Source organism: Neodiprion virginianus, chromosome 3 (genome assembly GCF_021901495.1).
Source record: "Neodiprion virginianus isolate iyNeoVirg1 chromosome 3, iyNeoVirg1.1, whole genome shotgun sequence".
In the NCBI taxonomy this organism is placed as follows: Eukaryota; Metazoa; Arthropoda; class Insecta; order Hymenoptera; family Diprionidae; genus Neodiprion; species Neodiprion virginianus.
The window spans coordinates 38,500,696-38,515,672 of record NC_060879.1 but is presented as its reverse complement, the minus strand read 5'-3'; the positions used below and the strand labels follow the sequence as shown (position 1 = coordinate 38,515,672).

Here is a 14,977-nt window from a genome sequence, read left to right as displayed (position 1 = left end):
TTTTGGTTTTCCATCATTATAAATTGCCAACTTTCATTGCGTAATAATTTCAGCTAAAATAGTACATGAATCAGGAAGTTGTTCGGGACAATTTTCAAAACTTATACGTTGAGTCTGTTGACTTCCCCTCCGTTCTAGGAAGATGTTATGTACTGATGCATTTTTAACGTACATCGAAGATACGAGGGTTGTAATATTTCACGGTCGATAAGTTTCACTGCGAACGCTTTGTTTTCGTATACTACAGAATAAAACATAAAAACGACATGTAGACGGCTGTGAAAATTTTATTCCTCTCAAGTGCTGAAATAAAATGGAAAATGCCATCGAGACTCGGTATATTTTGTAACGTTATGAGTGAAGAACCCGGAGGATAATATACAAAGGTACAATATCTTGTGCCCGTTCGAGATGTGCAAACCTCGGCATCGTCTATTGGAATACTTGAAGCTGCTTTCAGCATAATACCTCACCAATCTCGCGAACGGGTTTGCCGAATGGCGCAGTTGTAACGTTATATACATATAATATAATATAGGCAGATGGAGACCATTCCATTTCGCTATGTGCCTGACTCGGTGCGAAATATCCTAGACCAGACTGTGTCGTTTAAGCGTGTCTATACCACAGTTCCGAAAAGTCTCACCTCTTTCACGCTTTGGGCAACGTTCCAGAAACTTGGGATTTTTCGCAGAGGCTCGATTAATTTATTGTTAGAATTAAAGATCTGAATGAGAAAGTATTTCGAGAATGAGGAAACTTTTGTGAATGAAAAGTAAACTGTCAACGATGGATCAGTGTTATTGTACATCTGGGAGGTTTTTTGTTTTATGTAATAATTATTCGCGGAAATTTATTTGTGCATCATATTCGAGTTCATATCCGGCGAAAGCGTGTAAAGAGCTGTTATCGCCGGTGTCAATGTCTTGCAAATAGGTTGGTTACTTTTTTTTTTGTTTTTACCTCTTTCGCGTTTCACTTACGTTAAGCGTCGTTGTGCAAGATACGTACATCGTATAAGCATTGATGCATGAAATGAAATTGTGCGTCCAACGAAGAGAATTCGTAAATACTAACGAACGTAATGCATTAATCCTTTTACTTTCAACTTATCGATACACGATCTCGCTCTTTCGCATATTTATTCTAATTGCGAGGTTGTTAATTCGACGAGATTATTAGGTATATAGCAGCATAATTTCTTAATTTTTAACACGGAAGAGATTTAGGGTTTGATAAAGTTTCGCGTGAAAAACGAACGCCAGGTTTGTCGACACGTTAATATGCTACAGCAAAGCTCCTGGAGACTGTTTTGGAAATATTTGCTAGTCCTTTTGTATTTATATTTTACAGATCGTGCCAATTTTCTAAAACCTAATTTATTTCGGCATATTCAGCTTCCCCGAGATTCGCTCAGGTCTTAAAACACCCTGCCTCGTCGGGCAGTGATCCAGTTTCCAAAATATGTTCCCCCTTGGGTCCGAGCCAACCGAATGAGCTGGGCAGAGTTCTCGAGTTTTTTTATCCCTTCATTTTTATCACCAGGTATTTCCGGATTTTCTTTGGCAACGAAAAATCGGACTGCAACCTTTGCACTTCATTTATTCTTGTCAGTTTGGTTTAATTTGGCTTCATCCTTATACTATCTTCAATAGCGATTCTGAGCCGAGCTCCAGGCGACTCTTCACGCCTGTATAACAATACGTGGATTGTTTTCTGACGCTCAAGAGGAATTGCTCTTTTTTTTTTTTTTTTGCAATTCAGGTTTACCTCGTTCGTATACGCGACACGTTTGCCGGGTAAACATGCACTGGATGAAATCTCTTGAGGATTTTCCTCCTTCCTCCGGCTACCCCCCCCCTCCCTCGTCTTTGCCTTATACGCGTCAGAAATTCGATATTGGAACATCGGATGCGACGCGATTGAATTTCGAACGATATTCTATCGCTAAGCTTTGTCTTTCAATTCTCGTATTGACTTCACTGTACGAGCATGTCTCGAATGAAAAAACTGCGCAGCGACGATGATTAGCGTGAAAATTGTAGCATGTGGCGAGGCTGTTTAACAATCTGGAACAATACGCATAGCTCAAGTTATTACGCAAGAATTTACAAGCGGTTAATTACGCGGTAAGGAAGCAGATTAAATTTCTCGGTATTTAATGAAGTAATCTGCGTTCTGTGAGTTAAGTAGGTACGTGTTTAGAGTCAGTTGGAATGTAGGAAATAAGAATTCCGAGTAGAAAGTGTCATGTTTTACTAAATTATATTATACTCCTCCTCCCTCTTTCGTCATCTTGTTATTGCAAAATGAGCATCATTTATGTTGTGTGCACGTCCGCAAATGCAAAGCAAATTACTACAAACTTAATTGAAATTCATAACGTTCGCCAAGTCTTGTGAATCTTCTTTCAGAGTATAATCGAAAACTACTCGTAACTTCTCAATGGTTTTCTATTCCTGCAACCCGTAAACTCTATACCGATATCATGACTACTATTTGATTACTCGTTAGTCGGTTCTAAAATTCCAAGTCGGAACTTTAGCAATATCTTTCCGGATTCGATCAACTAATTTCTCATTTCAGTACAAGACATAACTTCGTTCCTATCGGGGGATGTCGATAGTGAGACAAAGTTCACTGAGGGTTCTTACGTGAAATTGGAAGTCGTTATTCAAATTTAAACGGACATTATCTTTTAGTAATTGGCCATTGGTCTGGCAATAAATCCTCTAACACTGCCGTTTATATGGTAGGAATAATCGCCAATAACCCCCCATCTCCCTTATTTCCTGTATTCTTCTTAGTTCGATCAACTTCTGAAGTGCTTTTTTTCATGACATTTGAATGCACCCATTGCACGGTGACACGGTGACACTGTTGGTCCTCATTTGAGATTGGGAGCTACGTGGCTGTAACCTTCCACTTTTCTGACGAATATCCCTCATCGATTGCTTCCCCAAACCACCCTCGTGAAAAATCCCTCACGTGCCGTTCGCCTCTTATCTTATATATATTCACACATCAAGCCTGGCAATGGTTCTACTCTCGTTTCGAGCACTCACTCGTTGGATAGAACAACTCTTGGATCTCGAATGTTGTAGAAAAATATGACCGACATTTTCAACGTGATGTATATTCGTTTAGTGTGGAACTAATTCTGTATGGATAACGTCACGAGAGGCAGTCGCTTGTCGCGCCAAGTACATATTATTGTTTTGAAATTCTTGCCTGTAGAGGATGTTTAACCGCGACGCGTTGTCATTATGTTTGCTAAAAATTCTCTGTTTTCTCTGGCAAATTATTTGATGTTTCGAATTTTTATTGCAGGGTGGCGAAGAAGCAGAGGTCGCAGCGCCAGTTGAGGAGAGTCCCGCTGAAGAGAAGACTGAAGTCAGCAGCCCAACAGTAGAATCAACACCGGCGGTGGCACCTGCACCTGTCAAGGAGGAAGAAAAGGCTGCCCCTGCCTCTCCTACCCCCGTTGAAGAAAAGAAAGAGGAACCCACTCCTGCCCCCACTCCCGTCCCTGTCGAGGAAAAGAAAGAGGAAATTGAAAAAGTCGAGCCTGTGGTGGTCGCTGATAAAGTTGAGGTCAGTCCAGTGCAGGCCATACCTGTGGTAGGAGTCGCTCAAGCTCAGCCAGTCACGACGCCGTCTATCATTGAGAGGAAAACCAGTGAGGACCTCCCACCCCCGCTTCCTTCCAGTCCTCCGCCAACCCCCATTGACCCATCCCCCCTGCAGCAGGCTCAGCACGCTGCTGCTAATGCATCGGCACTTGCCGAAGCATTGAAGGTGCCTGCCGAGGCTGCTAGTATGGCATCACAGATCGCTAAAGAGCAAGTTGAACATGCCAAGTCACTTGCCGAGTCGAACACGACTGTTGTTACAGAGTCTAATATTGTAGAGGCTAAACTCACATCCAAATCTCATCCTGTTACGGTCAGTCGGCCGGTTACCGAGGTACCCGACAGTCTTAAAGAAACTGAAATTTCACCCGTTGTAGACGAGGACCAAAGTCTTCCTGTAGCTTCCTGTAGCCAAATTGTAACCGAAGTTGTCAAATCTGTCGAATCAGAAGTTATTCCAGGCCAAGCCGTTTCAGATGTTTTTATCGAACAAGTCGATAATTCATTGGGTTCTGACGAAAAGGTCGACGTTTGTTTAAAAAGTTTGGAAACACAAGAAATAGTTGTAAACGGTGTATCTGGTCTCCATTCGCTGTCATGGGAGAGTCTCACTTCACCGGCGAAAGATGCACCCGACACTGAGAAAATTGAAGCGTCAGTTCTGCCTGATATTGATGTAATTTACGACCAATCTTCCTTCGTTATTCAATCGGAAGAAGGTCCGTTACCGTTATCTGAGGAATCTTTAGTCGAAGCCAGGCCAGCTCATGTAGTTCCCGAGGACGATTTTACCCAGTCGGTTATCAAGGCAGTCGAGACGATCGATTTGCTGGAAAGTGAAAGAAAGTCTGAAACCATTGATGTTGTGTTGGAAACTGATAAAGTTCTGTTAAATGAATCTGATTCAAACGTATTGTTGTCAGAAAGTGTGGAAACGAATTCTACTGACATTAAAAGCAGCGACGCAATCCAGACAGAAAGTGTATCAGTTATTCCAACGATGAACGGTTTGGTCAATGAAATTGTACCACCCTTGCCAGAATCGCCAATTCCCAGTTTACAGAAGTCTCAAGGTATGGGTGAATTGCTGTCAGAAAAGATTGATAAGTCGATGAATCTTCTGACGGGTGGATCTTTCGTTTCGCCTAAAACTATGATGAACGACCTTTCTGGGCATTTGGATTCTGAGGATGTTTTTGACCCGATTGAGGAATTGAGAGCTTGTCATATGTCGGCTGAAGGCCTTGTTAGTCCTTTTAAAGACACTTTGCAAGAACTATCCAGTTCTGTAACGGATACTTTAAACCTTTCCGAATCTTCTCCTCCTCTTATGAAACTTGCAAGCCCAATAAACGAAGTATTGCCAGAATTCTTAAGCTGTCCTAAACTAGTCAAAGAAATCTCCAGCACACCAGACGATTTTCCAGTCCCTCCTAACGAATTCGATGCCTCTGATGACCCTGTCGTGATTTGTCCCACACCAACCAAAAACTTATCCAATCCTATGCAAGATATTTCCGAACTGACTATCGAAAATGGCAGCCCCACCGAAGAACCTTTGTCTCCAAAAATCCCAGCGGAGAAAGTTGTGTCGTCTTCTCCCAGCTGTCCCAGTCCTACGAATATTCTGATATCACCAAAAGAGTCTTCACATTTTCAATTAAATGATAAGGAGAGCAATCAAGAATTTGAAGTGGAGTCGCTATCACAAAGCCTTAATTCATACAATGATTCGGATGTTCAATTGAAGGAGAGATTAGCTGAATCGGAGGGAATGAACGGATTGGAAAATTCACCCAGTTGCCCATTGTTGAAAGCTGTACCAACCGCTGTGCCGGAAAACGCCCAGGTGACTAACATGCACATCCCTGGCATGATCAAACGCGCCAAATATTGGTGAAAAAAATTAAAAAAAAAAAAAAAAAAAAAACCAAACCAAATTTCACTATTTGATTGACAACTGTCTCTGTGTGCGCTCCAACACTCTGTGATAGCCTGAAGTATTTCATCCTTGATTCCCAATTGTATACGTTCCCCCACATCATCATCCCGTATCGATAGAACTTAACATATTACATCCACCTGTCATTGTACTTGCCGAAGATCGCATTCGCAATTTCTGTCATGTAGAGCTCGTTGTGGGGTTCAGCATGACATTCTTAGGCAACTTATTAATATTTATATCGAATAGCATGATGCAAGATACACAGAGCAGCATTTATCGGCTTTGAACTCTCTTTCCCTTGTTTATTGGATTTCCCTTGAAAAAACCAAACGAAATAGTATTTGTACGTGTCTATAAAAACAAGGTATCAGCCACAGTATTATGAAATCAAAGAATTCTTTTTTAAGAATTCTCGCCGTTTGTTACCCATAAATTTTAATCGAAGCCTGTGCTCTTGGCAATCTGTCTCCTATCTCACTCTCCAGCGACATTCGCCTGCCATTAGTATCTGTGTGTTATAATATGGTTACGAAAATCTTTTACCTTTCTACGACACAAAATTATTAACAATCTCTAATACTATGTCCCAAAATTCCCGAACCCATGTGTTGTTTGCCTCTTGGTTTTCTTGAAATATTAACATAATTTTATTGCAACTCAAAATAAAGTCAGAGCCACGTAGATTGGCTTTGAAAAATAGAAGCAAAATTGATGCCTGTAATAATGATAAAATAGAGGAGGAAATGTTTTTCAGAAAAAGAAAACATTGTTATGAATAACACACTGTTAAATAATTTGAATTCTAGAAAACAAACTCATTGATAGACGTAGTTGAGCTGAAAAATTTACTATTGGTTAGTAAAATTTAGGAGTTGATAATTAATCAAACAAATTTTCAACGTTCTCACCTTGTAGCTTTGTTTAACGTCGCGTCTGTAGTAGAATATGTGTTACATGGTATGCTGCGCATGTGAATTGTCTTGCCTGGGGACTTATATAATATTATCATTGCATGAAGTTATTGAAATTTTTATACTTGTCATTAGACCGGATCAATTATCTAATAACATCCATTTGGCGTAGTAAGATATTTATTCCACACATAAGGTGAAGCATTTAAAGCAACCGGTCTAATTCAAAATAATGGAAGTAAATATTTTGCATCAATAATTCACACTTATTTGACGCGTATTATCGAAAATGCACAATTTAATCAATGAAGTATCATTTAGATTTACGTAATTAGTACAGAGAGAACTTGGGTGTATGTACAATTTAAGTGGAAATATTATTCGGAGCTTTTGTCTGATGAGGGATTCATTTCACAGAAAATTGCCGAGCCTGAAGCGCCTGCTGAAAACCCAGCTGAAGTTAGCGCAACAGAAAGTGTGACTGAAGCTCCGGCTAGTCCTGCTCCACCAGTACCAGCAGAGCTGCCAGTGCTTCCGCCGTCGGAGCCCGCTCTCACCGAAGATGTAGCCTCTGTGACCAAGGTAATGAATAAAGATATTTTTCAAATGTTCAAACTACCGTCAGAATTCAATAGAGAAAAAAGACTACAGTCGCATTGAAGTTAGAATAAAGTTTCGATGAAAGTTTGTTGTAAATCTTGCAAGAATGATGATCGCCAATCGACTATTTATAGCTCGTCGAGTATAGGTAGTTCTGAATTTTATTAATAAATAATCAAGTGAAGACTACAGAGCGAGGGGCCATCTGACTTATATATAATGCATTATTTTCGTTTTATTCTTTACGACGTAGTATAACATTTATTAAAAGTAACTGGGAATTATTTATGACTGTCGGTATACTTTTTTTTTACAGTTATGTGTTCCTAATCTCCAAAACTTTGGTTGTCAGATTATCAATTATTCATTTTCATCTTTACAGGCTATTGAGGACTTTGAAATCAGCGACAAAGCAGTAGCGGCTGCAGTCAACGAAGCCATCGAGAGCAACAACGCAAACGTGAGTATGAAGTTATAGTAACAATAAATTTGGATCAACTTGTGAATTGAAATGAAGAAAAGTTTTGCGCAGTGAATTAGTAATTTTTTCATCATCGTTCTTCTTAATGTTGCAGGAAATTGTCAATGATTCACTCCACCAGAAGGTCATCACGGAATAAGCAGCGTTAAACCGAATTGTATTTGGGAAGAAGAAAGTTTTTTTTTCTCGATAAAACCAAAAAAGTATATTATATATATATACATACACACATATATATATATATATGTATACATATATTTGGACCATTCCTGCAACTAAACAGAAAATAACGTTCTTTTATTACGAGCAGCAGAAAGAAAAGCGCGATTGTTAAATGAAACATTGTGAGAGCATACAGACTTTATAGTAGACCCATTAATTATTAACTGTTTGATAGGAAAAAATCTTTGGAAAAACACAAGTGGAAAATGGATAAATAATTTAGTAATTGGAAAGAAAGTAGTAATCTAATTAATTGGTTTTCATAAATGAAAAAAAATATATATCAGTCACCGAAATTCGCGCTCGAGCGATATACACTTCTTCATAAAATAAGTGGATGAACGAGATAGATGATGGCGTTTTATCTTTGGGCAGTGCCCATCGCAGGTGACAATTTTCCTGCCATGTAGAAATTTTAAAGTGTCATTAATTATTAATTAAGCCCAAGAAAATATTGAAAGAATTTGAAAGGCCTACTGTGCGTTCTAAGTGAATTGGAGTGAGATAGATGGAACTCTATCTTGGGTACTCCGAGGGAAATACTCAAAGGGTAACACCCTATCGACTCAGCACAATGCACCACGTGGAAAAGGAAAGACGAAAGAAAACTCAAGAAAAAACTACAATACCACAACCACCATTAACCACAACGCAACACAGCGTAGCATGAATATGAAAGTTAGTTTCACATCGGAAACCGTGCATAAGTTTAATTATTTTCCTCGTATTTTTGTTTGTCGGTTTTTTTTTTTTTTAAACTACAATGTTTTTGTATTTATACTATTTGAGATGTTTTAAGTTGTAATAAAGAGCTGCACACACGTACACACACATAAACATGCACACTCACGCATAACTTACATACGGAAAACGAGAATAACACGGTACATAAATGGAGTAAATATACAGTAAGATTGAGCAATGTAAGTGATATATAATCTAAAAAAAAAAGAGCCAAGTGTGTCTCGGGATGCTAATTATATCCGTATAAAATACTTGCAAAACCTATCCTAATTTCTATAATAATTATTAAAAGAATATTGCCTAATTACAATTACGATGCCCCTCACAACCACCCAATTATCCCTGAAACACCTTTTACAAATTTTTCATACGATATTTCTACGTTTATACGAATCTCCGGAGATTGAAGTAAAACTTACTAATTAATTAATTATGAAAGATTTTATTAAGCTCGTAGCGTAGAGAGTATAAACCTAAATGAAATAAAGCGAAAAAAAAAAAAACTTAAGAAAAAGAATCCATATGTACGCCCCAAAATCAGAATTATTATTCTAAGTGTTAGAGAAGCGTGTGGCCATTGCTCTTGATCGACATTGGTTTTAAAAGATATACCTATTGATAAGCAAGAAGGAAGTAAAATTAAAAATTGTATAGTAAACCCCTACTCTTATGGATTTTAATTATTATCTGTAATAATGGTTACAAACTTACAACGAAATTGAATGTTCTTTCGAAATAAGATTTGACGATAAACCAACAAATCTTTCTATTTAAATTCTTTCGATGCGACTGATCTGCACCAATCAATTATATTAAATCGTAAATCTAAAACGTCCCTGAATCATAATCCCTCGGTATTTTATGTTGCGTTGAAGACGATATATTTTAACGTGGAGTTTCATTCGTGGACGTTTTGGAAAATCGAAATTCAGTTTTCAGTGTCTGATCCGCAGTTATAATAATAACTAAACTATTCAACATTTATCTATAACAAACCTATAATAAACTGTGAAATAAGTGTATCTATTCTCTATAATTTCCGACTGCCTCATGATCCTCTTAAACTGTCCTATAAAACGCATTATGCTCTCCAGTATTAGCCGACTTGAGTGAACATACTTACTGCGATAAGGTACAACGGGGAAAAAAAAAACTGGCGCTCATAATAGATATTTATATACACAGTTCGCATAGTAAAGCACTTTAGAGTTCTATAAACAGATGATTACTTGTTCATCAATCTCACAACAACTCAAATTATTTGTATAAATTGGGTGTAAATATTACATATACGGTACAATTGAATTGTCCAGGAAAACGTTTGGTTTTCTCATTATTCTGTAATTATGCTTTAGGGTCAATGTTGCTTCATGTAATTTATGTCAAAATCAAGATTTTTAGTATTCTTATTCTAGGAGGTACCTATTTTATGTGTGCAGTATAACATTTTCGACATAAGGTTTTAATACTACAATACTTGAGTTTTCAATACCTAAAAATAGTATAACTCATGGGTATGATAGAAATAATTAATACGGTGGAATAGAATAAGATTATCCAAGCATAAGCATATCTTTATTCTGAACGCTATTATAATTTCGGTATAGTAACAGTTTTTCAAATCAGCCTCCCACTTCCTCCAACGCATTTATCAACATGTCGAGTTCATCTCTGTTCAACTCAAGATCGAGGATTTGCTGACTCTTGCTATCTTCGGTGATAAGATCCAACTGCAGAAGAGGTTCTTTCAACGTGGCGAGTTTGCTTGATCCCATAATCCACTAAAAGGGGTAATTATTGAATTTTATCAGCTGACTTATACAATTATTTCTCTATTCAAGTACCTTTAATCTCCAGTCAAAGTCGAGCAACGTCGTTCCATTTTTGATTGAATGCTCCCTCAATAGTGCCTTAACCAGATGCTCTCTTCGTATATTTACACATGTGCGTATCGCAAGTTGTAATTCGGCAGGCGTTTCAACATATCGATGTGGCATCTGTCGCGTAAATGATTACGAAAAAAATGTTGAATAAAAAGAGTCCAAGATACTTTGAATAAATGAATGAATGATTGTTGATAAATTACCCTTTCATTTTCAAGATACAGCACTGCCGGATTTCTTAACAAATCGAAAATAACCTGACGGGCTATTTTGTACTCATTCTCGGTCCATTCAACGCTGTTTGTAAACTGTTGAAACGTCACTCGTTTCCGCCCGCATATTTCGTCGACACAGGCGTGAAGGAACTAGAAATCGAAGATGGGAATGGTGATGGACCTAACGTTCAAACGATACGGATTTAGTTTAGAATTAATAGCTTAGATCTTTATATTCACACACATACCTGGTTCATAACATCGCTATTTACTTGTGTAAATATATTTTGTAACAATTCAGTTTCATCCTCCATTTCGGAATGGCTTCAATGATCCAGTCACAAATGATCACTCTGTCGGTTCTTAAAACTGCCGTTGTTAAATTTGTAGCGCAGTAGCCTGCTTTCGGGTCTATGGGTCGAACAGCTCCGATAGTACAGCAATGTTGCCACTCTGAGGAAAAAATCACTATAGTTAAGTATAATTTTGATTGGAGGGATAGACAATTTGGTATTGGGATTACAATTTCTTCGACAAAGTTGTGCAATAAAATGAGTCCTATATAATATGGAAAATATTTGTATTGATTATATTGATTTGTTATTCATTGGATCGTACATTCTGGACCTGAGATTTGAATTTTAGCGCTACATCCGACATTAGTTATGTCACTGATATTCCAGAGGGCGCAGATGTTCGTATACGGAAAATTACATTGCTGCCTTATGCCAGGTTCCACTCACCGCTACACTCTTTGTTCTGGAGCGTGTCGCGGGAGGATGGTCTCCGTCGGTTTTGTTCTGACGTGTATTAATTAACTGTTTATCGTTCGACGGTTTCCAATTTGGAGTCCAATAGTAAATAGAGGCGAACCATGGCGGAGTATCTCGCGTCCATTTTTGGTACCGAGAAAGACAAGTAAGTGAATTTAAGTTTGTCAAACTCTTTTGTATTCTGTGAGAAAAAGAAGTTACACATAATCAGCGTGTGGGCTGTGCGTTCTTGATTAACGGCGTACCGTTTAACCTTTACAGAGTAAACTGCTCCTTTTATTTTAAAATCGGAGCTTGTCGGCACGGAGATAGGTGCTCACGTATCCACAACAAACCTACGTTCAGCCAGGTAAGCAAATACCTTTTTTGAATTATTGATTTATAACCTCTGATGCACAATTGAAATGTTATTTCTTCTTGACAGACATGCCTGCTTCAAAATCTTTACGTCAATCCGCAGAACTCTGCCAAGAGCGCTGATGGTTCCCATTGTGAGTATTGAATCATAGAAGGATTTAATAATGAATCAGACCTTTGTTAAATTTTTATCATGTTTGTTAAATTAATTTCTTTTTCACGAATAGTGGTAGCTAATGTTTCCGATGAAGAGATGCAGGAGCATTATGACAACTTTTTCGAAGATGTATTTGTCGAGTGTGAAGATAAGTATGGGGAAATAGAAGAGATGAACGTTTGTGATAACCTCGGAGACCATCTTGTTGGTAATGTCTATATCAAGTTTCGGAGAGAAGAAGACGCGGAAAAAGCAGTCAATGATTTAAACAACCGGTGGTTCGGTGGAAGGCCTGTTTATGCCGAACTATCACCTGTGACAGACTTTAGGGAAGCCTGCTGCAGACAGTATGAGATGGGGTAAGCACCAGGGTCTTAATGTACATGTATAAAGATTTTCTTTTAATCATGAATTAATTTCGAGCTACGATTCTATTTCTCAAAGTTAACATTGTATTTGTTCGTACTCTGATGTATGAGTTTTTTTTTCAGGTATTACTAGTTTTACCTATTCGACCTTGATGTGCAGATCGTTGAAATATTTATTTACCGAGTGTCAGATCGATTGTTTTATAAAAGAAACATTCTATGAATGTTTTAATTCAGCTCACAATCGCACTGAGCAATAAAGTTTAGACTATCTCCATTTCTGGAACTAGATTTAGTAAATTTTATGGACAATTCTATGTTCAATGCGAAGTCGTTTATGAAAATTGATATTGTGTGGTAGTATTTCTTAAGAAATTATAGTTACAGGTGTGAAATTAAGTCAAAATAGCAATGAATGCTAAATAGGAATTAACGAATTGGTGTGTGAAAGATGGTAATGCGTGCTTGTATTTCGATGAAAATATTCATTTTAGTACGACATTACAAATTGTGGTCCTTTATCTAAAACAGATTTATGGTGTGTACTTGCATGTGTTTTGGTTCTTTATCTCTTTATCTTGACTAGGATCTACAGTGTTAATGAGAAGTTAATTGACTTTATTTTTCCATGGATATGATGCATAGATGAATCTTGTCGTGATTGCAATATCTGTCGCTTATGCCTTGCCGAGAAAATATCACAAAATGTCTCAATTGTTGTGATCCCTAATTAGGCAATGGAACAGGGCTTAACTAAATCAGTTTTTTCAAACAGATTATCCATTCCAGTCGGTGATGGTGGAGAAATCAAGAATGAATCTGCAATCGGGCAAGTTCAATGGAAGTATTAATTTCCAAAAATTCTTTTTGAACTACTCCAAAAACTCGTAATGTGGAACAGGAAAGTTCTGAATCGTAAACAAGCACACAATGCAACTAGAGACTGCATATATCATGGTTGCATTGCTCAACGCTTTTGAATTCACCTTTTCCTATTAGCGTCGAATTTCCTGTGCGATCAGATTATCCGCATACGTGTTTCGTAGCCATTTATAGTAGCGCAACTTGAAGAGATATAGAACCATCAAAACAATCGTTTTTATGTCCGTAAAAGAAAATCTTTTCCTCACATCAAGGTGGACAAGAAGAACTGTTGTTTCTTTGCATGTGTAGAATGCACTTCAAATTAGATATTGAAATGCATTGCTTGTTTCGAAACGTTGATATTTGATTGGTCTCTGGTTTGAAAGTCCGTATATTTTAGTCGATTATTTTCCAAATTGGCAGGCAGAAGAGATAAATTTATTTCAAGATTCTTGGAATTCCTTGGTCGAGTTTCTAAATATTCAATTTTCTTGCTTTCAGAGAATGCACCCGTTCTGGATTTTGCAACTTCATGCATCTGAAACCAATTTCAAGAGAGCTGCGCCGTTATTTGTACAGCCGCAAGAAGGGCGGCAAGGGTGGTGGCGGAGGTGGCGGAGGTGGAGGTGGTGGTGGAGGCGGAGGCGGCGGCGGTGGCGGCGGCGGTGGTGGCGGTGGTGGTCGTTCAAGGTCTCGATCAAAGTCACGAGGCCGTACCGATCGCAAGCGTAGATCTCGCTCTCGCGAGAGAAGATCCAGATCTAAGGATCGTAACCGCAAAGGAAGAGATGATAAAGGTCGCGACGGAAGATCTGGTCGCTATTGATGTATCTCTTTCCTAAATTCAACTGACATTTCACTATCATTCAATTTTCGATGTAACAAAGTTGTCAGAAGCATATTTCAGATCTTTGCAGTAAGTTTCGAGTACTGTGAAAAAGAAACGAGCCTTATCAGTTTTTACAACAGAAAAACAGAGTTGCAGTTACTGAATTAATCATAATGTCGTGATACCAATAAGTTTATCAATATAATAACTGCATTATAAACGACGTTCACGTGTGGAATAAATATTTTAGCCGTAAAATATCGAAATCTCTCGTAACTAGTATTATTTTGAACGTCATTTTGTGAACTGGTATTTAGTCAGTTATTGTAAAGCAACAGTTTGTAAAACAATAAACAATGCTTGAAATGTACTTGCAATGGTATCGGCTCCAACAAGTAAACCAGTGCAGCATTAATAAATACTCGAATGGCGTTGGTCCTTTCCTGCCCGATTTTCACTACCATCGAGTTTTGACCAAGGGTTGTCTAGGTAGATTGTGTGTACCAATAGGGTGTTTCAGAAAAAAATGATTTGCGATCTTCCACCCTGGCACCTCCTAAAAAGTTGGTTTAGGTGAACATAATAAAAAAAAAGGTTCTGGAGAAAGATGAGCGTTCTACGTTATGTGGAAGACGAAATGTCAAATCAGTGTGATCTTCCACATTAGGCTGGTTTTGCGTTTTTGCGATTTTCAGAGCTTAGAAATTTATTTTCTCAGAATCGTTTCGCAGAACGCTTTTTCCGCTAATCGAACCCTCAGGAATGCTAAAAAGTCATCAAAAATAGCGTGGGACCAACAGCAGAGGAATCACGAATCAAATTTTTCGTTTTTCGGCTGTAACTCTTGATCCGTTGGTCGCAGCATATTCGGACTGCGCGCAATCGATTCCTTTCGCAAAATTACGTCCATATTAGGTATAAATTAATCGATTTCAGTATCTTCCAAAATCCGTCAAAAATTGACTGAAAACATCCAAAGGCCTTGCATTGTTGCGA

The 14,977-nt window shown here is 38.1% G+C and overlaps 3 protein-coding genes across 7 annotated transcripts in view; 2 read left to right on the top strand and 1 right to left on the bottom strand.

The window, feature by feature from the left end:
• Positions 1-9,557, top strand: part of LOC124301127 (A-kinase anchor protein 200-like) — a 108,271-nt gene extending 98,714 nt beyond the window's left edge. For 3 of the 4 annotated variants that reach the window (XM_046755850.1, XM_046755851.1, XM_046755849.1), the window contains 4 exons: positions 3,331-3,621; positions 6,906-7,070; positions 7,471-7,548; positions 7,664-9,557. In XM_046755850.1, the coding sequence (XP_046611806.1) occupies positions 3,331-3,621; positions 6,906-7,070; positions 7,471-7,548; positions 7,664-7,708 (579 nt within the window). In that variant the 3' untranslated portion in view covers positions 7,709-9,557. The remainder of the gene's footprint in view (positions 1-3,330; positions 3,622-6,905; positions 7,071-7,470; positions 7,549-7,663) is intronic. The other variant, XM_046755852.1, reaches the window with a different exon arrangement.
• LOC124301134 (COMM domain-containing protein 8-like) lies at positions 8,548-11,042 on the bottom strand. The gene is made up of 4 exons (XM_046755865.1): positions 10,882-11,042; positions 10,622-10,783; positions 10,380-10,532; positions 8,548-10,316 (listed from the first exon to the last, which is right to left on the bottom strand). The coding sequence occupies exons 1-4, from the start codon at positions 10,945-10,947 to the stop codon at positions 10,158-10,160; spliced, it is 540 nt and encodes a 179-aa protein (XP_046611821.1). The 5' UTR covers positions 10,948-11,042; the 3' UTR covers positions 8,548-10,157.
• A 322-nt stretch (positions 11,043-11,364) lies between these two features.
• Positions 11,365-14,351, top strand: LOC124301130 (splicing factor U2af 38 kDa subunit-like). Of its 2 annotated transcripts, XM_046755859.1 has the most exons (6): positions 11,365-11,551; positions 11,668-11,755; positions 11,831-11,897; positions 11,991-12,279; positions 13,064-13,117; positions 13,654-14,351. In XM_046755859.1, exons 1-6 carry the CDS (start codon positions 11,508-11,510, stop codon positions 13,976-13,978), a joined length of 867 nt encoding a protein of 288 aa, XP_046611815.1. In that variant the 5' UTR covers positions 11,365-11,507; the 3' UTR covers positions 13,979-14,351. The 2 variants fall into 2 exon arrangements, with proteins under 2 accessions (XP_046611815.1, XP_046611816.1); XM_046755860.1 differs by lacking the exon at positions 13,064-13,117 and having other exon boundaries at positions 11,367-11,551.
• The last annotated feature ends 626 nt before the right edge of the window (positions 14,352-14,977 follow it).